Source organism: Mobula birostris, chromosome 1 (genome assembly GCF_030028105.1).
Source record: "Mobula birostris isolate sMobBir1 chromosome 1, sMobBir1.hap1, whole genome shotgun sequence".
Classification (NCBI taxonomy): domain Eukaryota; kingdom Metazoa; phylum Chordata; class Chondrichthyes; order Myliobatiformes; family Myliobatidae; genus Mobula; species Mobula birostris.
In genome coordinates this window covers 189,037,818-189,063,659 of record NC_092370.1, presented here as the reverse complement: position 1 = coordinate 189,063,659, position 25,842 = coordinate 189,037,818, and the positions used below count along the sequence as shown (strand labels likewise).

At 39.7% G+C, this 25,842-nt stretch overlaps 1 protein-coding gene across 3 annotated transcripts in view; it reads left to right on the top strand.

Moving 5' to 3' along the window:
• mipol1 (mirror-image polydactyly 1) overlaps window positions 1-25,842 on the top strand; it is a 406,015-nt gene that overhangs the window by 156,860 nt on the left and 223,313 nt on the right. For all 3 annotated transcript variants that reach the window (XM_072279824.1, XM_072279908.1, XM_072279750.1), the window contains 2 exons: window positions 10,312-10,447; window positions 11,067-11,172. In XM_072279824.1, the coding sequence (XP_072135925.1) occupies window positions 10,312-10,447; window positions 11,067-11,172 (242 nt within the window). The remainder of the gene's footprint in view (window positions 1-10,311; window positions 10,448-11,066; window positions 11,173-25,842) is intronic.

The window sequence follows — 25,842 nt, the reverse complement described above, 5'->3', positions numbered from 1 at the left end:
TATTTTATTAACCCCTGTGTTTTACAGACATGTCTGATGGTTCAATCTGGCCATTTTTGAATTACAATTTTCTGAGTCATTTCACTGTGCTGGTGCAACAACAGACAAATTAAAAGTCCATCTTTACAATGAAAGCTTCTTATCAATTAGTTTCACATGGATTAGTGATCCAAGTTGTCCTATTCCATTGTGCCTAACCTGTGGCAAACAACTTACAAATGCAGCAATGGCTCCAGCAAAATTGAAGAGATATTTAACTGCTAGTAGGCACACCATTGTAGGCTGAAAGACCTGTAATGTGCTGTAAATTTATGTTTTACAAATCATGGCTGTATGACACATAGAAGTGCTGATTATTATAAACAGCTATTGGAATTTCAAAACAGTAAAGCTTTTCGAATATAATCACAGTGAGTAAAAAGGTTCAGGAAGCAAGTTATTTAGTAGCAGAACTTATTACCCAGAAAAAGAACGGTTACACAGTTGGTGAGAACCTAATTAAATTAGATTAATAGTGCAAGCTTGTAAAATAATGTGGGTAAAATGTTAGGCCAAGATGCAGTGCAAGAAATTGAAAAGGTTTCACGTTCAATGATGATGATGGCTGGTTCTTCATTTGCAAAAATCAGGAGTGAAGAAGAGTCCTCAGGAGCAACGGCATGATCGTAGGTAAACGCAGAGGTCAGTTCTGGATCTACAGACTCTGGAGCACTAGGGACACAGGAATGGCTGGGATGCAGGTGTTTGGGCAGTCGCTGTTCTGGATTCTACAAAATTCTTGGCTACACCATGGATCCGCAGTCTCCAGCGATCTCTGTCAAGCCAGCTGCTGCCATTCATTAACCTTGATATTTGCCTGAGAGAGGTCTTTGTACCTCTTGCGCAGGGCACCATGATCTCTCTTGGCCTGAGAGAGTTCTCCGTAGAGTACTGCTTTTGTTAACTTAGAGTTGTCCATGCGAGTCACGTGGCCTGGCCAGCAGAGCTGCCTGAACAACAAAGTGGCTTCAATGCTTGGAAGTTGAGCCTTCTCCAGGACATCATTGTTGAGGACATGATCCTGCCAGCTGAAATCCACGATGGACCAGAGGCAGTGCTGCTGGAAGTACTCGAGCAATTGGATTTGCTTATGGTACAAGACCCAGGCTTCAGAACCATATAGCAGTGTTGTCATGCTGGCAGCCTTGTACACCTGGATTTTTGTGGACAGACACAGCTGGAGGTTCTTCCACACACGTTTCTGGAGGTGTCCGAAGGCACTGCTAGCTCTGACAAGTCAATTGTCAGTGTTGCTTACTGCCATAGTATAGTTGGAGATGACGCTGCCCAGGCAGGTGAACTGCTCAACCATAGTGAGAGAGTGATCATCAATGGTGATTCAAGGTGGGTTATAAATGCCATGAGGGTGCTTCTGATGGAGGATCATTGTTTTCTTCAGACTGACCGTTAACCCAAAGGCCCTTGCAGCTTTGGCGAACTGTGACTGCAGTCTGTAGCCTGTCCGCTGTGTGTGTGTGTGGGAAGAGCACAGTTGTCCGCACGTGGTAGCTCAAGAATGGGCTCTTGCATGGTTTTTATTCAGGCAAGAAGGCAGCCATTTTCAAACAGTACAATAAGTTGACATATTGATGACATGTCATGATGCTGAAGAGGTTTTGTGCGATAAACTGAAAAACAACTTCTCTATCCAGGTTGATGAGTCAACAGATTTCACCAAGAAATGTCACGTTGTAGCGTTTTTAAGATTTGTAAATTATGGTGAAATTCAAGGATTTTTTTCTGTTGTAAAGAACTGCCTGAAACAAGCAAAGACCAAGATATATTTAATGTTTTGTCTTCATATCTGGAAGCAAAAGTTCTGTCTTGGAGGACCTGTGTTGGCATTTGTACTGATGGTGCACCATCAGTAGTTGCTCCATGAGAGTTTTCATTTCTTTTGTAAAAAATAAAAATCCTGATGTTGTCACAACACACTGCTTTCTTCACAGAGAGGTGCTGGTGTCAAAAACTCTTGGAGATGAAATGAAAAAGTTCTGGATGATGCTGCAAAAATGGTTAACTTTATTAAACAGAGACCAGTTTTCTTGAGAATGTTTAAAAAGCTGTGAAAACCTGGACAAAGAGCACAGCAATCTCCTCTATATACAGAAATCTGGTGGCTTAGCAGAGGAAGGGTTCTCAACAGGGTGTTTGAGCTGAAAGGTGAATTACAGGAGTACTTTCAAGAAAATAGTAGGCAGATTTTGCTGAGTACTTTGAAGATGAAGAATGGTTCCAGAAACTAGACAACTTAGCAGACAATTTTTGATCATATGAACCATTTGAACAAGTCTCTGCAAGGCCCTGGAGAAGATATTTTGATTTCAAGTGACAGAATACTTGGTTTTAAAAGGAAACTGAATCTTTCAAAATATCATGTTGCAAAAGGAAGTCTTGAAATGTTTCCACTGCTGCTCGGGCTTGAGAGTGAGGAAGGATCAGAAAGTCTCGAGTCTTATTGAAAACCACCTGGAAGAATTGCAAAATAAAATTGCAGTATTTATCCTTCCCTTCAATGCAACTGTATGATTGAGTGAGAGACCCTTTCTCTGAACCTTCTGCTTAGCCTGAAAACTTGACTTTGAGAGAAAAGGAAGAACTTCGTGAGATGCAGTCTTATCGTGCACTCAAAATGAGATTTACTGACCTGCCATTCAGGAAAGCAATGAAAATTTTGCTGCAGTGTTCAACTTCTTGCATGTGTGAGCAAACTTTTTCTTGTTTAACAAGCACTAGGAGCAAGGATAGAGATAGTCTCATTTCAGTTGAAGGTGAAATCCGTATGTGCTTATCTCAAGTTCAACCTTTAGAAAACTTAAATCCTATTTTGGCTTAAGCCAGTTATTTAACAGAAATTTATTATGTTTGCCTTATGAGTTTTTAAAATTTATGAAAAGGAAAGAAAGAGATTGATTTCAAGAAAGGTAAGAAAGGTTGGTTAAAAATTCATTCCCTACTCAAAAGAGCATTGACAATTATTCTTGGGTTATTATATCTACAAGTTACTGATCACACTAACGTACTGTAAGCTGTAGGTTTAATAATTTTCTTGCAGGGATTCCCTGAGACCTGAAAATTATTCAAGGGTTTCTCCAGGGCAAAAAGTTTGAGAAAGGCTGGTGTAGAGTCTTAACAGCCACACAACTGACACTTATTAGAAATTGGCAACAGTCTTTGTCTCAATTAAGTGGTATAGTGCCCCAAATAAATGAAGGGAATTCTAGCTATTTTCTCGATCAGTTTTAGTTCTTTAAGAGTTGTCCCAAATAACTGGCTGCTGCAGTTAACCGATTATCTAATTAAACGGAATACACTGATTTGGAATTTGCTGTAATGCGTTGGTAAAGGTGCGACATGCCACAAGAACATTCAACAATTATAAAGATTAAAGATTTATATGAAAGCAAAGAATTGTGAAGAGAGCAAAATCTAATGAAGTTCAATGTTAAAGGATGCATATGGAATGAAATGTGCAATAATAAATAATTGGCAGTATGTCACTTAGTTTATAAATTGTTTTATTTTTAATAGTTTTAGCTATGTAGCAATTGTAATTTCTTTTATTGGAGATATCTTGAGCTATTTAAATAGATAAAGAGCATCTCTTCCAAATTTGGCTACAGAAGGGCTCTGAGTTGCTTCATGCTCCTTGTCAGAGTTTTCAAAGTTCTAGTAGGTACTGAGGCCTCAGTGTCCAAATACAGCAGCTGTATAGTCATTTCATGCAGCCCTCCACATCGGGTCCAAGTACGTGCAGGGGCTGAGTTCAAATGGTGGATCAAATCCAGCTCAGTTCAGTTCATTCCTGTTTCAAGGGAACACATCAAATAATCTGAGTGGAAAATTTGCGTAACCACAGATGATTTGGTGGTGATTTGGGACTAATTGCATGGCTGTTTCAAAGAATCAGTACAAGCAATAATAGAATAAGTTCCTGTGATATATTCTGTAACTTTCATTGTGAATTACACAGAACATGGAATAGTACAGCACAGCACAGGGACAGGCCCTTTGGTCCACAGTCTAGTGCAGAACCAAATAAATTAGTAATCAAGTGGCCAACTAAACTCATCTGTTATGTCTACATAATATCCATATCCTTCCATTTTCCTCACATTCATGTGCTTATCTAAAAGTCTCTTAGAAGTCCCTAATGTTTTTGCCTCTACCACCACCAGAGGCAGCACATTCCAGGCACCCACCACTCTTAAAAATAATTGCAACTGTAGCTGATCCTCTTGGAAGGCTTTGGTGATCAGCCATACAGTATTTACAAGAAATCAAATAGTAATTTGTGTAACATCGAAGTATAATATAGTTTTAACCATTCTAAGACATATCACAAAGATTCTGGTGAAGTATTAATTAAAATGATTGACATCATTATTTCTTGTTAAAGTGTAGCACAGCTATGAAGAGATGAGCAGCATTAAATTTAGTGCAGTTTGTAGAAATTTAACAATTTTCAATTTGAATTTAATTTTCAAAAGTAAAATAAGAATTGACACAGTTTTTTTTAAAAATGACAAGTTTTATCCTTAATTTAGATCAAACGCAGCAGCTATTTTAAATTAACTATAAATCTCTGAGAATTTGGAAACTTAAATGGTTTGTATTCTAGGTTTATTTTTAAATTAAGTTATATATTTCCTTTTATGTGTTTTTGATGCATTTAGTTTTCAACTACATAGTATTTATTAGCAAAAGAGAATGCATTCGTTTGAAGTATGTTACAATTTAATTGTAAGAAGGTAAATGACATGCTTTTCAGTTTTAACACCAGCATGAGTACTCAGTTTTTAATAGGGAAGAAGTCATTAAGTAAATCATAGATTATTTTTTCTCTTTTATTCCAGGATGTTATTGGCAGTGTCTAAAATAAAATAATCTTTTTGTTCCATCATCAAGTGAATAGTGTATGGCTGAGAATCAGTGAAGAACTGAGCAAGATTCATTTTGTGTGATAGGGCAACTGCATCAGCATAAATTTTTTGCCAGTTAGGGTGAAAACAAATTTCACAGTTTCAGTAATGCATCAAACATAAAATCTTACAGCAGTGACACAGGTCCTTCAACTAATTATTTCAGTGTTGACTATCAGTTACACATCTGTGCTAATAAGACCATAAGACATAGGAGCAGAATTAGGTCATTCAGTCCATCAAGTCTGCTCCACCATTTCATCATGGCTGATCCCAGATGCCATTCAACCCCATACACCTGCCCTCTCACCATATCCCTTCATGCCCCAACCAATCAGGAAATAATCAACTTCTGCTGTGAATATACCTATGGACTTGGCCTCCACCGCAGTCTGTGGCAGAGCATTCCACAGATTCACCTCTTTGGCTAAAAAAATTCTTCCTTACTTCTGTTCTAAAAGGTCGCCCCTCAATTTTTGAGACTGTGCCCTCTAGTTCTGGTTACCCCCACCAGAGGAAACTTCCTCTCCGCATTCCCTTACCTAGTCCTTTTAATATCTGTCATTTCTTTGTCGTCCCCCCCATTACTACCTCATCAGCATTATTTTGCAGTGGTGCAATATCACCTCCCTTTTATTCTTTATATAACTGAAAAAACCTTTTAGTATCCTGCTTTATACTATGAGGGCTAGTTTGCCCTCATATTTCATCTTTTCCCTTCTTATCGCTTTTTTAGTTGCCTTTTGTTGGATTTTAAAAGCTTCCCAATCATCCAACTTCTCATTCACTTTTGCTACCTTATATGCTCTTTCCTTGGCTTTTATGCAGTTCTTAATTTCCCTTGTCACATGCACTATAGTTTGGCAAACCACGCACTTGTTCAGATACTTCTAAATGTTGTAAGAGCGCGTGCTTCACTATGGACACAGGCTTGCATTCCAGATACTCGCTGTCTTCAAGGTGAAAAATATGCATGCCAGAATAAACTTTATTTATTTTAGTTATTCTGAAATTTTATTTAATGAGAAAACCTATGTTTTCTGATTTGCTGAGTAAGATCTTAGTTGTGGATTGTTAGTGTCTGATAAGAACATTTAAGGACAAAATAAGCTGCAATGTATCCTTAAAAGCATGGCTTCTTTCACCTAGAAGCTTCACAACTAGTCAATTCGAAAAATGGCTTTTGGCACATTATTACTTAAATCATAGTTCCCAAATATGCCAGTCTGCACAAAGTTCCATTGTACTGCCTAATCCCCTACTGTGAACTCCTCCTTCCTCAACCCCATCATACAAACAAATGATCCAATAGTTGAGTTTTCTGCATACTTTGTTCTATACAATGAAATAGAATCAAGAAATTTCAAGGATTCAGCAAATATTCTTTGTTAATGGAGTGTACAGCTTTGTGATTGTCAGTTTGGTTCTCTTGGCAGCAGGTCTGAGCATGCAACTTTGTGAATTTAAACCCATTTTCTTTCCTGTAAAAAAGCAATTCACTTCTTCCAGTTTCATTCTCCATTGCATGTGTTCAGTTCCGTAAATAATTTAACCTTCTGGGCTAACATTCCCTCCAATATTCACAGAACTCTGAATTGCCAAGGGCATTATTCAGCATATATGGCAATTCTGGTTATTTCATTTTCCAGCAGTTTTGAGTTTTCTTGTATCTTTATTTAATGCATTTTTGAATAGGTGAGTGCATTACCTCTTCAAAAAAAAAACTTTTAAGTAATTTTCAAATAACAGTAATTCATATACCATTATGCTAATTATTAACTAAGATAGCATTAAACTGACAGACAATAAAAAGCTCAATTAGCGCTCAGTGTTCTGCAAGTGATCACCAAATCTGTGCTTTATTTCTGTAATGCACAGGAAACCACATTGTGCACAATGTATGGAGTGTTACAAAACTGGAAGAGGTACAAGTAGATCACAATTTCATTTGGAAAGAGTGTTTCAAGAACGTGAAGCAGAGGAAGTAAAAGGATATGTGTTGCATTTCCTGCAGTTGACAAGGAGTTGCTCTGAAAATGGTAATGGTTGTTGATAGGGATGGAAGACTGAATCATAATGTCAGGAGGAGGGAAAAGCTTCCCTTGGGATGGTGAAAGGGGAAAATTGAGTAAAATTTATCTGAGGTTCGCATTGGAGCTGCTGGAAATTGCAGAATTTATTGAATGTGAAGCTGGTTTGTTGCAAAGTGAGAATAAAAGAAATCCTATCCTGATTCTGAAAAGGCATAGAAGTGGTTGGAGAAGAAATGCAAGAAATAAAGTGAGCACAAGGGGTAAAGGTTGAGGAATGTGGAAATATATTGGAAGTTCCAAATGGAAGAAGAGATGCAGTGGATACTGTGAAACTGGGAGAACTGAATGGATTATTTTTAGAAGCAAAGTAAAAGGTTGTTGAGGTAGCTGTGGAAGATGGTGGTTTTATCTTTTTTTTAATTTTATTTTTATTTAGATAAGGAATTCACAAATATGTACTTTTTTCACACATATAACCTTTTCCATTTTTTTATATGTATAAAACTACAATTATTTATACATTCTTAAGAACACATTGAGATGATATAAAAGGAAAATAAACATTTAAATAGATAATTATGTACTGTGATAAATCTAACCTATTAGGCTAAGTAATGGAATTAGTTGTTAAGAAAAATGGTAATAATAGTTTCCATATAACCCTTCTGGACCATTTCCACTGGTCCAAAATGTTGTATATAAGCCTATGTATCAACCATTGTAGGTGTTTATATCCTAATTTGTTCATGCTTGCTCCTGCCCGCAGACATAATTATCCAATCCCTATGTACTTATTTACTTAATTTTTTCATTTTTTTATCCCTTTCCCAAATCTTTCCCTTTTCTTGTGTTAATTCTCTATTTTCCAAAAGAAAACAAAAAAAACAAACATTTAGACTAGGGGTGCTTACATTAGCAATATTACTGTGTTGTTGAGAAGAGCAGTATAAATCATTAGGAGAGTCATCTAAAGTCTGCTTTGGAAGATGGTGGTTTTATCATCAAAAAAAAGGATTAGAGGCCTACTCTCTGAACTGGAGGTAGAGATGACTCTGAAAGGGAGCCAAAACAAGCTCTGTGGAAGAACTCTGCAAGTCAGGCAGCATTTGTGGAGGTAAAGGGATAGTCTAAGTTTTGGGTCAAGATCCTGCAGCAGGACAAAACTGCTGATCTTCTCCAGCAGCTCTCTTTTTAATCCACATCCCAGCAAATGCAGTCTCTTGTATCTTAAGGAAAGAGAAAATTAGAGTTGGACTCTGAAAATGAGCACAGGATGAAAATCAACAATGTGGATAAAGAACCTTTGCAGTTCAAGGGATACAACAGGAATACACTAGAAAAAAATATGAGGAGTGGAGATGAGAGTAGGATTTAAACAGATTACTCTGCATATTATAATTGCATATTTCTTATTCTTGAACTCTACCCATATTACTTTACAGAAAGAGCCATCCTCTCTGTGCCACTAACATTCTCCCCAGTCAACAGTGCAATTGCACAACTAATTTAACATCCCTCTTACTCATCTGTGAATCTTCTGAATTCTGGAATGTTGAGCTGCCAGTCCTGACCTTCGCTCAGGCAAGTTTTTGTTATGACATCACTGTTCCAGGATCTAAGTTCATCACCCTTCCCTGTGATGATACTTGCATTTCAAACAAATACTCTTCAGCCCTACTGTGTTCATTAATCTGACCCAGCCTGATCTTGCACCCTTACTTGACCATAGCCCTCAATGCTGCACCCCTTCCATACAACTTTAAGCACTCCTGAATAGTGGTACCAAAGCTTCCTGAGAGGATATTGGTTCCCCTCTAGTGTAGGTGTAACCCACCCACCCACCCTCCTTTCAATAACTTCCACATTCCTTGGCCATTCTCCAAAACTACAACCACTTATCTGAACAAAATTCTGCTGCCCATCTCTAATCTGAATTCATCCCATTGACTCACCTGTGTACTTGCTGACTTGTATAGGTTTCCACTCAGATAATACCTCAATTGTAAATTTCCCATCCTTGTGCACGTCTCTTTTTGACCACATTTCTTGGCTATAGCTGTAATTTCCACTTGGCTAGCTGCCTGTCGAGATCTCTGTGCTACAGTGGCACATAAAAATAACATCCTGTAGGGATCTTAGATGAAGTGGTATAGGTAGAGCTCAGGAATAAAGAAGGTGCAATTATTACCTTGTATATTGCAGCTTTCCATGTACAAATTGTTTTTTGAATGCCCTAATTACAAAAATGATGACACTTGACAAGTCCTCCAAGAATTCTAAAGGGCTTTGAGTTGCCCTGAATTCTTGGTGGTGCTGGACAACTTCAAATCTCCTTTTTAACCAGTTTTGACCAAATAGGCAAGACAGTGCTAGAGTAGGACAACTTATTACAAACTGCTCTCTGCAGCTCCAGTCATGACTTCTATTATCATAGTTCACTGATACGATGAAATGATTTGTTTGGATGGCACATAGAACAAAGTTTTTTTTAACGTGTGGCACATGTGACAATAATAAACAAATTTACAAAGTGAGAGCCATAGCTCTGATCTATACCTGCTTCCGGAGCCATACCAGTTTTCAAAGATAGACAAGGATTAGTTTGCATTGTAGTTTGGAATAAATTCATTGATGGACCACATTGTTAACAATTTCATGATGTTTATAGATCATTTATCAGTCAGCATGAGAAGTATTTAATGAAGTTTGTCAAAGACATTATGTTATGTGAGTAAAATAAGGTGCATATGACAATTATGTTTATGTTTTATCAATAAGACTAATCATCAAAAATGGAATTCTGATGAGAGGATTTGGAAGAAAGATGAGCAGAAATTCCATGCCATAAATGAATATATCTTATAAGCACAATGTGTTGGAAATAGTCAAGAATGCAGTTGTTAACTATAATGTAGTGGTTTTAGTAGGGAAAAAATGATTGAAAAGGATTGTTGAAATATTCTTCATTGAATTTAAATAAACCTAGAAATACTTTAAGTTCAGTATATAAGGTTGTATAATTTCCTCAATATTTTATTAACATTAGCCATCTTTACATGTTAGTTCATTGTAGTAACTTTTAATTCTTCAGATTTAGATTGCCAGTAGCACAGCTAGTAATATACGCTCCACACATATAAAGTCCCAAGAGATTAAAAATATCATGCTTTAGAATAACTAGCCCACTTTATATGCAGCCGTTATTTGCTCAATCCAAGTCTTCAATCAAAAAGGTGCCATGAGCTTCTAAACTAAATCTGTGCATTCAAGTGAACTTTGAGCTCTTCTAAATGATTTCTGTCTTTGATTTGTAATAGGAGGGCTGAAAGTGGAGGTACCATTGCATTGCATGACCCTTTCACTCCAGGTCAAGTTAACAAGCACTCAGAAGATAACAGGAGAATTGCTTTCCTGTTGAAGGAACTGAATGCAGTGAAAGAATCTAATAAAAAGGTCTGTTCTTAAAAGTTTAGATGAACAGTGCTCTGTATTTATGGCAAATATATCACTTGACTTCATTAGCAATGCCTTTCTGAATTTCTGTCTATTAACAATTAAATCATTAATGTGCTCAGTTGCTTTAAAATATGTTCTATAATTTTTATATAAAATGTTTCTTTTGAACTTGCTGTGAAATTTTGAATAGACTTTACAATATACTTAATAATAAGTTCCATTATATACCCATGATAAGACAGTTTTACAAACAATCTATTTTAATTTTTAATTTGATTAACTTGCATATAATCCAAGTATGTTGATATACGTTAGGGTCACTAATATTCACTACTAAACTAAAATTGAAATAGTCAGATGGATTTAATTATCAGCTTAAAATATCAGGGATAGCTCATGTTTGAATATTACTTCATACTGCGGAATATATCTGATGAGGGTGAATTAGTAATTTAGTACTTTGCGATTAATTCCCTCTTGTAACAACATTTAGAGATTTTCCTAATTTCATTTTACTGGCTTGCTAACTTTTTCAATTAATTTATTTCTGACCAGAAAAGATACCTATTACTGATCATTCAAATACATATATTGCAATATACTTTGTATTTTTTAGCTTCAAGATCAATTGTCAGAAAATGAAGAAGAAATGGAAGTATTAAAACTGAATCTGGAATTGCAAGATAAAGCAGTAGAAGCTAGAGTGGCAGAAAAGGCTGCAGGTACCTTTTTGTAGAAATTCAGTGTTTTGCTGAATAGATATCTGAAGCTGCTGACATGATACCAAGAGCATTAGCTGTATTTGCTAAAGGTGCAAGAGTTTAAAGTTTTTTGGCAGTTTTAACAGATACATAAAGTGATGGGATCCTGGTACTAGCAGGCTGGACAGGTTTAACTGAATTCATACTGATATTGGCATTAAATGCATTGTTAACACCATGTCAATTCAATCACAAAAGAAGCTGTTTGTTTTGTTGAAAGGCCTTGAGTCAACATGGGAGAATAATGATTACTAGTGCCTTTACCCTCCATCCAGCAGTTCAAACATTGCTTATTGTTTTAACTGGTTCAAAGCACCACGGCATCTTTTGTTTGGCTGCATTCACACTTATCTACAACTGAGCCTATTCTTACCAAAGTACTGGCTACACAATACAAGCAGAACACAAGCTTTGGTATTTCACATTTAATTATTTAGTCCCCTAACTCATGAGTCCGATGAAAGGCTTTCATTTAAATTACATTCCTCTAGTCTCTTTTATCATATATTAGCTTTTAATTTTTAGCTCTAAAGCTTTTATTGGTTGATCAGTTTCAATCAGCTGTATTTTTGCCTTTCATTTCAATAGATAAGCTGTTCAAGGTTAATGAGTGAACAGGTTATACTGGGAAATAGCTGCTGTTCTGTTTTCCTCAGGTATTTAGTGCAGCACCACTTTAGGTTGTGATTATTAAGCTTTTTAGTGAAGGAAAATTTAGATTCCTAGGGCTCTGCAAATAAACGCAAACAGGAGGAATTCTGCAGATGCTGGAAATTCAAGCAACACACATCAAAGTTGCAGGTGAACGCAGCAGGCCAGGCAGCATCTCGAGGAAGAGGTACAGTCGACATTTCAGGCCAAGACCCTTCGTCAGGACTAACTGAAGAAAGAGCTAGTAAGAGATTTAAAAGTGAGAGGGGGAGGGGGAGATCCAAAATGATAGGAGAAGACAGGAGGGGGAGGGATGGAGCCAAGAGCTGGACAGGTGATTGGCAAAAGAGATATGAGAGGATCATGGGACAGGAGGCCCAGGGAGAAGGAAAAGGGGGAGGGGGGGTGAAAAACCCAGAGGATGGGCAAGCGGTATAGTCAGAGGGACAGAGGGAGAAATGCGTTTTTAATTCCACATCCAATTCCCATTCTGACATGTCTATCCACGGCCTCCTCGACTGTAAAGATGAAGCCACACTCAGGTTGGAGGAACAACACCTTATATTCCGTCTGGGTAGCCTCCAACCTGATGGCATGAACATTGACTTCTCTAACTTCTGCTAATGCCTCACCTCCCCCTCGTACCCCATCCGTTTATATACACACATTCTTTCTCTCACTCTCCTTTTTGTCCCTCTGTCCCTCTGTCCCTCTGACTATACCCCTTGCCCATCCTCTGGGTTTTCCCCCCCTACCCCTTTTCCTTCTCCCTGGGCCTCCTGTCCCATGATCCTCTCATATCCCTTTTGCCAATCACCTGTCCAGCTCTTGGCTCCATCCCTCCCCCTCCTGTCTTCTCCTATCATTTTGGATCTCCCCCTCCCCCTCCCACTTTTAAATCTCTTACTAACTCTTTCTTCAGTTAGTCCTGACGAAGGGTCTCGGCCTGAAACGTCGACTGTACCTCTTCCTAGAGATGCTGCTGGCCTGCTGTGTTCACCAGCAACTTTGATGTGTGTCGCTCTGCAAATAAAGCCGTTTTTGCAGTTATATAATTGTGTGAATGGAAATGCTCAACTTTAAGTTCAAAGAAAATGTATTTTAAAATACATATATGTACCATATCCAACCCTCAGATTTATTACCTTGCAGGCATACTAGAAAAATTCAATAACCATCATAGAATCAATTAAAGACTGCATCAACTTGAAAGTTCAACCTGTGTGCAAAAGACAGCAAGCTGTGCAAATACAAAAAGAAAAAAATAATAAACAAGCAATTAATACTGACAAGATGAGATGGAGAATCTATTAGAGCATATACTGGATGTAGTGGGTATAGCAAAACACTAACTTCAGCCACCAATTTTTAGACCTGACTACGGACTGCAGGTTAAAGTTAAAATGCAGCTCTGGAGAATGGACTCCTTAGAGCCGTGAATCACAGTTGGAATGCTGATTGAACATTCATTTGGGCATCAGTAGTGTAGGTGCGAAGAAGATGTGAAAGTGTATTGCAATTAAAGGGAACATTGTAGATACATAGGATTGTCCTTTGAACTTCAGCATATAAAACGTAATATAATGTTGGGTCAAATAGACCTCTTCCTCCAAAAGGGTGTCAACATGGTGCCTGCTGTGTCTCATTGTGTTGAATAAAAGACTACTCCATGTCTATTAGCTATGTCGCTTTCACAACTTTGTCTGCATGACTACAGAATCCTTGAAAGTGAGTTCATAGGTTGTGGGAACAATTTAATGATGGGGCAAGTGAAGTTATCCCCTGGCTCAGGGACTGATGGTTGTGGGGCAATAACTGTTCCTGAACCTGGTGGTGTGAATCCTGAGGCTCCTGAACCACCTTTCTGATGGCAGCAGTGAGAAGGGAACATGACCTGCATGGTGAGGGTCCCTGATGATGGATGTTCCATGTAGATGTGTTCAATGCTAGAGAGGGCTTTACCTGCGATGGACTGGGCTGTATCCACAACTTTTTGTAGGATTTTTCTACACAATCTAACAATCTACAAATATCTAAATGAATTTTTAGATACTCAGTTACACACTTCATGCAGTATTTTAATTGGTAAACAGATGTTTTATTTGAGCGTATATTTTGAACAATAATGATTGCAATTTTTTGAATATAGAAAGAAAGGCACATTTTGATACTCTTCGATGTTTAAAAAATGGTGAGGTTGTGCAGTTGCCATTGTTTAATAGTACTGTATTTAAATAATGCATATATCCTTTCCAAGACAATTTAGGATGAATTTTCCTCTGCAATCCATCTTGAGATTTGGTGAGATCATGATGTAATTAATCAGAAACTGCTACAGGGAGAATTGATGCCAGTTACCTGCCGAAAAGGAATTTCATGTCTTCAAGCTCCCACCACTCTGGTCAAAAATTCAGTTGCTAATGTAGACACAGAACTTGAGTTACAGGAAATGTTTTTCTTCTATTTTAGTGCCATTGCCTGAGACAATCTATTTTTTTGAAAAATCAAAGTTCAAAATTTCAAAACAAATTTATTATCAATGTATGTGTGTATTAGCACCTTGAGATTCATTTTCTTGTGGGTGTTCACAGTAGCACAAAGAAATACAATAGAATCAATGGAAAACTACACACAAAGATTGAAAAACAACCAATGGGCAAAAGAAGACAAACTGCAAATACAAAAAAGATAATAATAGTAATAATAATAAATAGATAAATAAATAGTAAGCAAATAATACAGAAAACATTAATTGTAGAGTCCTTGATAGTGAATGCACAGGTTGTGAAATCAGTTCAGTGATGAGGTGAGTAAAGTTCTCCTCACTGGTTCAGGAGCCTGAAGGTTAATAACTTCCTGAACCTGGTGATGTGGGACATATGGCTGCTAAATCTCCTTCCCAATGGCAGTAGGGACAAGAGAGCTTGGCCTTGGATGGTGGGTGTCCTTGAATATGGATACTGCTTTCTTATAGAAGCGCTCCTTGTAGATGTACACTGTGGTGGGGAGGGCTTTTCCTGTGACGGACTGGGTTGTATCCACTACATTTTGCAGGCTTTTCTGTTTTTGGGCATTAGTCTTTCCATACCATGCAATGGTGCAACCAGTCAGGATACTTTCAATTGTGCACCTATAAAAGTTCCTCAAAGGTTAAATGACACGCCAAATCTGTGCAAACTTCTAAGAAAGTAGAGGTGCTGCTTTGTCTTATTTGTAATGCTGGTCCTAGGACAGATCCTCTGAAATGATAACACCAAGGAATTTCAAGTTACTATCTCTCTCCACTTCCAATTCTCTAATGAACACTTGTTTATCGACTTCAGATTCCGTGCTCCTCTCATCAATAATTAGCTCTTTGGATTTGCTGATGTTAAGAGAGAGGTGGTTGTTGTGACACCATTCAACATGATTTTCAATCTTCATCCTATATGCTGATTGGTCACCAGCTTTGATTCAGCCAGGAACAGTGGTATCATCAGCAAACTTAAACATGGCATTGGAGCTGTACTTAGCCTCACAATCATAAGTATAAAGTGACTATAGCATATGACCAAGCGCACAGCCTTGTGGTGCACCTGTGCTGATGGTGATTGTGGAGGAGATGTTAGAGTTGATGGAGATTTGGAAATGTCAGATCAGTGAAGAACACTCTTTCCCTCTTGTCCTTTCACTTCAGCCCTCAGGATGTATAATGTAATAGTGAACTCAAGAAAATCCCCACCCTTCTCCTCCCTCTAACATGCCCACCCCCATCCCATTCTGAGTTTCCTCAAAGCATTCATTGATTATCTCCTCCACTTCACTATTGGTGAGTTGCATTTTGGCAATGGACATTCCACCAGCGATCTCTGTGTATTTCAAAAGACCAGTAAGGCAGAAGTCAAAGCTCAATGTAAAAATTTATTATCAGAGAACATACAAGTCACCACATACAACTCTGAGATTCTTTTTCCTGCAGGCATACTCAGCAAATCTGTGGAATAGTGACTATAAACAGGATCAATAAAACAACAAGTGGAGCATAGAAGACAACAAACTGTGCAAACACAAATATCAATAAATAGCAATAAATTACAAGAGCATGAAGTAACAAGATAGAGTCCGTAAAATGAGACCTTTGGTGTGGGAACAACTCAATAGATGAATGTAGTTATCCCTTCTGGTTCAAGAGCCTGATGTTTGAGGGGTAATTATTGTTCTTGAACCTGGTGGTGCGAGTCCTGAAGCTCTTATATCTTCTACCTGATGGCAGCAGCGAGAAAAGAGCATGGCCTGAGTGGTGAGGATCTTTAATGATGGATGCTGCGTTCCTATGACAGTGTTTCATGTAGATGTGCTCAATGGTTGGGAAGACAAAAGAGTGGACATAAATCCTATCTGCAACCATTCTAGTTCAGACAGAGGGTTGTGGTAACAGGTGAGGTTGGAGGGAGGCTCATATATTGGAGTTATGATTGGCAACAGTGGAACAAATGAAATGGGAATGCTGTCAGTATATGTAGAAAATGAATACCAAAGTATGGAGGTTAATCTTCAGTTATATAGCGTTTTGGGACTGCAGCTGGAGTAATGTGTACAGTATTAGTTTCTTGGTACAAGAGCTCATCTAGGCTTACTGAGTTATATTCCTTTCTGTCCAGTTCTATCCTGTGTCAGGGGATTCTGGTTCTCTTTTTACCCTGCACCCTTTTCTCTGATTCCCCTCAAACATTAATCATTGCATTTTCTATTTCACAACTTCATGCTGTACTTAAGCAACAACATTTGAAAATGTTTCTATTTCCACATATAAAGTAAAGGCATCCGTTAGTCTTGTGAGACCATGGATCTGTGCCTGGAAAGTCTTCAATCTCCAAGGCGCAGGCCTGGGCAAGGTTGTATGGAAGACCAGCAGTTCCCCATGCTGCAAGTCTCCCCTCTCCACGACACCAATGTTGTCCAAGGGAAGGGCATTAGGACCCATACAGCTTGGCACCAGTGTCGGCACAGAGCAATGTGTGATTAAGTGCCTTGCTCAGGAACACAACACGTTGCTTGGGCTGGGGCTCGAACTCACGACCTACAGGTCGCTAGTCCAATGCCTTAACCACTTGGCCACGTGCCCACACATACATCGTTATTATAAACCAGTTCTTAGTCAGCATCACCTCTCCTAACCCCACCATCACCTCTGAATAGTAGGCATCTTTCTCATAATCGTTCAGTACTGTCAGACAATATTAGAACATAGAATATTTAACTGCATGAACAGGCCCTTCGGCCCACTGTGTCTGCACCTTCACCTTGACTGGTAGGGCAACCTCATGCTTTATTTTAGTCCTCATGATTTCTTTCTTTAGTGTTCTCTTATATTTCTTATACTCCATAAGTCTCTCATTTGTTCGTACCTGCCTAAACCTCTTTTTTTTAACCATGCCTCAATAGCTCTTGAAAACGAAGGGTCCCTAAACCTGTCATATTTACATTTTAATCTGACTGGCACACACACGCTTTGTACTCTCAAAGTTTCACTTTTGAAGTCCTTCCACTTACCAAGTACACATCTGCCAGAAAACAACCTGTCCCAGTCCACACTTGCCAGGTCCTTTCTGATAACATCAGAATTGGCCTTGCTCCAATTGAGAAACTCTACCTGCAAACTTGACCTATCTTTTTCCATATTTAGTTTGAAACTAATGGTATTATGATCACTAGATGCAAAGTGTTCCCCATCACAAACTTCTGTCACCTGTTCTGCCTCATTCTCTAATAGCAGATGAAGTATCGCACACTCTCTCCTTGGGACCTCTATCATCTGATTAAGGAAACTTTCCTGAATACATCTGACACAAACTATCACATCTTGTCATTTTACAGTATGGAAGTCCCAGTCAATATGTGGAAAGTTAAAATCACCTACTATAACAACCTTCTGTTTCTTGCAGCAGTCTGCGATCTTTCTACAAATTTGTTCCTTTAAATCTCGCGGACTGTTGGGTGGTCTATAACATAGCCATATAGTAATACCTTTCTTTTTACTTAGCTCCGCCCATGAAGCCTCACTAGACAAGTTCTCCCGTCTGTCCTGACTGACCACTGCCGTGACATTTTTTCTGATTAATAACCCCTCCACGTTTCATCCTTCCCACTCTGTCGCGCCAAAAACAACGGAACCCCAAATATTTAGCTGCCAGTCCTGCCCCTCCTGCAACCACGTCTCACTAATGGCTACAATTTCAGAATTCCCTGAGCTCATCTGCCTTTCCTACAATACTCCTTGCATTGAAATATATACACAGCTCAGGACATTAGTCACACCTTTTGATTCCTGACTTTGTCTGAGGTCTCAACAACATCTGTCTCCACAACCTCTCCACTATCGCTTCTGACACTTTGGTTCCCATCCCCTAGAACTCTAGCATAACACCTCCCCCCGCCACCCGTGCAAAACTAGCAAACCTTCCAGCTAGGACAGGGGTCCCCAACCTTTATTGTACTGCGGACCTGTTTAATATTAAAATATTCTTGCTGACCGGCGACTGGGAGGGGGTAGGATTGCCAACAGACAACAGTAGCAGTCAAATGCATTGTTTACCCGAGAAAGACTACAATGACCATGAAGCCTTGCGCGGGCACCAGTGCGCATGCGTGAACGTGCGGATTTTTTTCACAAATCATTTTTCGCGATTCTGTTCGGGGGGGGTTGGGGTGTTAATCACGACCAGAATATAGGTGATAAGTGGCTAATACACTCAATTTCGTTTCTAAAAGGGTTTATCTAACGAATTTATTATTAAACTCACAGCACATATTTTCCTCGCATGAATACAGTGATAAGTCAATTATCAGGGGAGCTTGAAGTAAGTGTTGAACGAACTTCCAGTAGAAGTGGTGGAGGCAGGTTCAATATTATCATTTAAAGAAAAATTGGATGGGTATATGGACAGGAAAGGAATGGAGGGTTATGGGCTGAGTGCAGTTCGGTAGGACTGGGTGAGAGTAGCGTTCGGCACAGACTAGAAGGGTCGAGATGGCCTGTTTCCGTGCTGTAATTGTTATATGGTTATATAAGTCACTTATAAGTCAATAGCGCCATAACATTTTAAGTAATGTTTGGATGTTAAACACACAGCACATATTTTCCCCGTATGAACATATAAAATCATTGCAACACACCAATATCGCTGAATCAGTGGGAGCCCTGGGCTTGTTTCCCTGCAACAGGACGGTCCTATAGAAGGGTGATGGGAGACAGCAATGGGGGTTCCTTATGCCCAGTCTATTCCTCAGTTTAGATTTCGTTGCATTCATTGCAGAGATATGTTGGAAATGGAAGCAACGTTTTCAGTGCTTTCGTGGCTATCTCAGGATATTTAGCCTTGACTTTGATCTAGAATGCCGGCGGAGATGTTATGTCAAACATACTTTTCAACCCACCGTCATTTGCAAGCTTGAGGAGCTAATCTCCTTCCCGCGCTGACATGGATGACGTGCGGGTAATGACCTCACGTATGTTCAAGCTCAACAGGGGACGTGACAGGGAATGAGGAAAGGTGCAGCTGTCTCATATCACCAAATCATATCGTTTCCTCGTGGCCCAGTAGCACATGCTTTGCGGCCCGGTGGTTGGGGACCGCTGAGCTGGGATATTACTCCCCCTCCAGTTCAGGTGCAAACTTTCTCTTCTGTACAGATCCTACCTTCTGTAGTGGAGAGCCCTATGATCCAAAAATATGATCCCCTCTCTTCTACACCAACTCCTCAGTCACGCGTTAAACTGTATGATCTTCCTAATTCTGGCCTCACTAGCACATGGCACTTGTAGAAGTTCTGAGGTCACAACCCTGAAAGTCCTGAATTTTAACTTAGCACTAACTCCCTGAACTCACTTTGCAGAACTTCATCACTCTTCCTACCTATGCCATTGGTACCTATGTGGATCATGACCTCTGGCTGCTCACCCTCCCACTTAAGAATGCTGAGAACTCGACCTGAGGTGTCCTGGACCCTGGCATTCGGGAGTCTGTGACTTTCCTCTGTGACATCATCACCTCCCAACAGTATCTAAAGTGGTATTCCTGCTTTTGAGGGGGATGACCACAGGGGTACTCTGCACTGGCTGACCTGAGTGAAGTATGTCTTCTCATGCTTCAGTTTTCTGATTTCCGCTGTTCTCACTAGCTCATTTAGACTTGATCAGATTGTATGTCACCTTGATACCGCGCTAGAGGTGAACATCTCAAGACACTTATTCATTCATTTAGGTGCCTTGCCACTCGGCATGGTTGATCATGTCTCTCCATCCATGACGGTCCCTGACCCTCCGAATTTTAGTTGTTGCCTCCCCTGTTTCTAACCATGATGTTATTCCATCTATCATTTTCATTCTCTGTCTGCCTCTGCTTCTTTTTCCTTCCAGCTTTCCAGTTGTAACTAAATGTTCTAATGTCTCTCTTTGCATGATGTGTCCAAAGAATTTTAATTGCTGTTTTCTGATTTTTTTAAGTAATGTACGTTTTGTTTTTGTTCTCTGTAGAACTCCTTCGTTGGTTATCCTGTCCGTATATGATATGCATAGCATTCTTCTGAGGAACCACATCTCTGCTGCATTGATTCTTTTTTCCATTGCATTTGTGATGGTCCATCTCTCGTAACCATACATCAATACAGGAAGAATGTAGCAGCTGAGAGTTCTCAGGTGGATGTCAATTGCTTTTTTCTTGTTCATTAGGATGTTTCTCATTTCTGTAAATTCTGTTCTTGCCATCGCTATTCTTGCTTTTATGTCTGTTTTGCATTTGCCATCAGATGTTACCCATGATCCAAGGTACTTGAAGTTGTGAACTTGCTTCAGGATTTCATTTCCCAATATGATCCTACAGTTTGGGATATCAGGTTTCTTTGATATTACCATTACTTCAGTTTTCTTTTTGTTTAAGGTTAGGCCAAGTCTTTTGCTCTCTGTGTTGATGGTAGATACAGGTTTCCCCCGCCATCCGAATGTAGAGCGTTCCTATGAAACGGTTCGTAAGCCGAAATGTCGTAAAGCGAAGAAGCAATTACCATTTATTTATATGGGAAAATTTTGTGAGCGTTCGCAGACCCAAAAATAACCTACCAAATCATGCCAAATAACACATAAAACATAAAATAACAGTAACATATAGTAAAAGCAGGAATGATATGATAAATACACAGCCTATATAAAGTAGAAATACTTTTCCACAATCATTACTGAACTGTTCTCCGGAGCGAAAGTCTCACACGAGCGCCGTCAGCAGAAAATCTCACGCAAGCGCTGTTGGCAAAAACATGCGCAAGCGCTCTCCAGTAACCTTTAAGCTATGAAGCTGCCAAATCATACCAAATAACACACAAAAATACACAGCCTATATAAAGTAGAAATAATGTATGTACAGTGTAGTATCACTTAACGGAACTGGTTCAGCACCGAGCACACTGATGATGGTGTGTTAGACTGAGTCGTCGGAGTTTGGGTGGTGCAGTGGCCCCCCCACCCTCCAGGCCGCTGAGCGATACATTGCCGCGAAGAACACAGGAGTCCAGCGGTAGCCTGGAGGTACACAGCACATCTTTAAGAAAAAAACCGAAACAAACATGCTAATTAATTAGGTGCTGCCCATAGTTGTCGGCCCAGATCAGTGCCAATTTCCGATTGCGTCGTCTCTGATCTGGGCTGACAATTACGTGTCAGCGGCACCTAATTAATTAGCATGTTTATTTCGGCTTTTTTCTTAAAGATGTGCTGTGTGCCTCCTGGCTACCTTTGCATTCTCCGCGAATCGTTATCTGTCCGTGGCCTGGGGGTTGGGGTGGTGGGACACTGGGGTGTCATCTCCTCGCCTGTTTCCATTAGAGCAGGCAGCTCATCTTCTCCTATGACTGCCCGCCTCGATGTCGAAGGTCGAGGTTCGTCGTCTGCTGTGGCTGACGTGGAAGGCTTCCTTGACTGCTGAGCCTCGCGTATTTTTCTATCACACAGTTCTTTAATAAGGACTCAAACCATCCGGCAAATATCCCCTAAACCGACATACCCCTTCAAAATTAAAGTCGTACTTTATCATTACTCATTCGGTTTCGATTGTTATCCTTTTTTCTTCCAATTGCACCAGCTCTTCATCTGTCAGTTCTTGGTGATGGGATGCCAAAACCTCTTCAACATCATCTTCGTCAGCTTCCTCAAGCCAAACTCACGTTGTCCTTACTTCATTCACCACGATCAAAACGCTTAATTATGTCTAGTTTTACTGTAAGTGTAACACCCTTACGAACTCTTTCAGGCTTTTCCGATACCATAGAACTTCATCTTGCAAACGGCTGCTCACAGGCTCATGCTTAAGCAATGTCGGCGAGAATCCGGGGGAGAGCGGCTGCTTGGGGCGCGCTGCCTTTTATCGCGCGCTGATTTTTTATAACGCTCTGAATTTTTTTTCGTAACAGTGAAAACACCTTCTGAAAGCGAAAATAGGGTACTAATGTAGGTCTTTCATAACAGTGAGGTTTCGTAAAGCGAATGTTCGAAAAGCGGGGGACACCTGTACTGGTTTCTGTAAATTTACTTCACTGTTTGCTATCAGTACTGTATCATCCGCATAGCAGAGGTTGTTGATATTGTATCCTCCTATACTTATTCCGGGTAAGTCTTGTATGGTTCTCATAATGTTTTCACTGTACGGGGAGAACAGGTCTGGTGATAGAACACAATCCTGTCTGACTCCTCTCCTTATTGGCTGATATTCACCAATCTCGTTGTCTATCCGCATGACTGCACTTTGTTGCCAGTAGAGATTCCTGATTATTCTTAGATCTTTTCCGTCGATATTAATATCTTTAAGTATTTTCATGATGACTTGGTGTTTCACACCAAGACTTTTGTGTAGTCAATGAAACAGAAGTATAGGTCTTGTACTTCTATTGACCTTTCGATAATATTCCTGAGAATATAAGTGGCATTTGATGTTTCCTTGCCTTCGACAAAGCCGCACTGTTCCTCACTGATCTCTGGTTTAATTTTGTTTCTTATTCTGAGCATGATGATTCTAAGCAGAAGTTTTATGAGGTGGCTCATTAAACTAATTATTCTGTGTTGTCCATACTCTGTTGCACACACTCTGTTGCACCTGGTTTCTTTGGCAGTGCAATGAATACTGTCTTTAAAAGATCTTCTGGTACTTTGCCTCTGTTGTATATTCTATTCAATAAGATTGTTAATTTCTCTACACCAAAATCTTCTAGCGCTTCATACAGTTCAACTGGAATGTTATCTGGTCCTGATGGTTTCCTCTTTTTTCATAACATGTTCCACTTCTTCTTTCAGTATTGCTGGGCCCTCATTGTTGTTGTCGATATCAAAGTTGTCCTCTCTGTCTTTGTCGCCATATAGGTCTTTGATGTATTCTGACTATCTTTGCACTACTTTTCCTTTTTCCATAATTGTAGAGCCGTCTTTTGCTTTTATACATCCTGTTGTTGCCCCACTTTTCTTCCGATTTGTGACCTCTTTGATCTCGTCGTGCATACGTTTGCTGATATTGGTCTTCTGCAATTGTTCTATTAACTCACATTTGTCCTTAAGCCACTTTTGATTTGCTTCTGTGCACTTGGTTGTTATCTGGGCATACAAGGATACGTATGCTTTTTCATTTTTGTTACATTTTCTTCTTTGTTCCATAAGATTCAGAATTTCTTCTGTCATCCATTTTTTTTTAGCTTTTTTCTGATGTTTGGGTATCACCTCTTGTACTGCTTGTGTTATCCTTTCTCTGAGGTTTTCCCATTGCTGCTCTATAATAGTGATGTTTTGGAGAGCCTCGAATTTGTTCTTTGCTGTTATTTGGAATTCACTTTTGATGTCACTGTTTTTTCTCAAAAGTCCCAAATTCAGCTTTGACTCTACTCTTGGTCTTTTAAGCTTTCTGAATCTCAGGTACGTCACGCTGATTATTGGTACATGATCACTGTAGCAGTCTGCACCCGGATATGTTTTGCATGATTTCAGAGCATTTCTATACCTTCTCCTTATAAGCACGTAATCAATCTGGTTTCTGGTGTTATCCCCTGGGTTCTTCCATGTCCATAGTTTTCTCGGGTGTTGCTTGAAGACGGTATTACAAATTATATAATCTTTTTCTGTGACCCATGTAGCTAGTTGTTCACCTCTCTCATTTCTCTCACCTATGCCGTAATACCCAATATTGTCCTTGTCCCTGGTCTTGCCTACTTTTGCGTTGAAGTCACCTTGAATAATGGTATTTTCTGAACTTTTACATTGTCTTAATGCCGTTTCTAGTCCGTCATAAAATTAATGCTTTCTTCACTGCTGTCTGCTGTTGGGGCATAAACTTGAATGATGTTAATGTCAAAAGGTTTTGCATGTAGTTTCATAAGTAACATTCGATCTGATGTTGTCCAATAACCTTTTATTTACGAGCGCTTGTATTTTGCATGTTCTTCATCTAACATAATTCCAACACCTTGTTCATGTATTTCTCCTCCTGAGTAAATGATGGTATATCCCTCTGAGCTTGTTTTACCAGCTCCTTTCCACCTCATCTTGCACATGCCCTAGATTTGCTGTTTGATGTTGTCTAGTTTACCAGGTTGTTTAAGGGTTCTTACATTCCAGGTTGCTAGTCTGATCTTATTTGCTTTAAATCTGCCAACAGTCGCTGGATAACGGTCGAGGTTCACCTGTGGCACATGAGATCCTGTACCAGATGAGGCTCCTTCGGTGAAGGCTCCATTCACATCTTTCAGCTGAGACTGTAGTTGATTTGAGTTTATGATTTTACAAGGGAGGAATACTGAAGTGGTTTCCCATTGCCTTCTTCAGTTGCAGTGTCCATACTGGACGGGTAACCCTGGCCATTGATCAGCAGATTCATCTGCCCAGCGTTTTTAGTTTTACAACCATAAATTCCAATTGTAGAATCTGTTTGTAAAACCATTCACCACCTGCAAACCATCGCTTCACATGACCCTGATTGGGAGGCTAAACAGGTACTACACCTTGCCCAAGGGTGACCTGTAGGCTATCGGACGGAAGGAGCGCCTTACACCTCCTTTTGCTGAGCAATTGCACAGCACCAACAGTTATTAGGATCAGCTTTTTCCAATTCTACATTGTCACCTTTGTTCATTCCTTAGTCAGCTATGACAGTGGTCCCCAACCACCGGGCCGCAAAGCATGTGCTACCGGGCCGCAAGGGAACGCTATGATTTGGCGATATGAAATGATATGAGTCAGCTGCACCTTTCCTCATTCCCTGTCACGCACTGTTGAACTTGAAATAACCTACCAAGTCATACCAAATAGCACATAAAACCTTGCTTTTGACAAGGTCCCACACAGGAGATTAGTGTGCAAACTTAAAGCACACGGTATTGGAGTATGGAATTGATGTGGATAGAGAATTGATTGGCAGACAGGAAGCAAAGAGTGGGAATAAACGGGACCTTTTCAGAATGGCAGGCAGTGACTAGTGGGGTACCGCAAGGCTCAGTGCTGGGGCCCCAGTTGTTTACAATATATATTAATGATTTAGACGAGGGAATTAAATGCAGCATCTCCAAGTTTGCGGATGACACGAAGCTCGGCGGCAGTGTTAGCTGTGAGGAGGATGCTCAGAGGATGCAGGGTGACTTGGATAGGTTAGGTGAGTGGGCAAATTCATGGCAGATGCAATTTAATGTGGATAAATGTGAAGTTATCTACTTTAGTGGCAAGAACAGGAAAACAGATTATTATCTGAATGGTGGCTGATTAGGAAAAGGGGAGGTGCAACGAGACCTGGGTGTCATTGTACACCAGTCATTGAAAGTGGGCATGCAGGTACAGCAGGTGGTGAAAAAGGCTAATGGTATGCTGGCATTCATAGCAAGAGGATTCGAGTACAGGAGCAGGGAGGTACTACTGCAGTTATACAAGGCCTTGGTGAGACCACACCTAGAATATTGTGTGCAGTTTTGGTCCCCTAATCT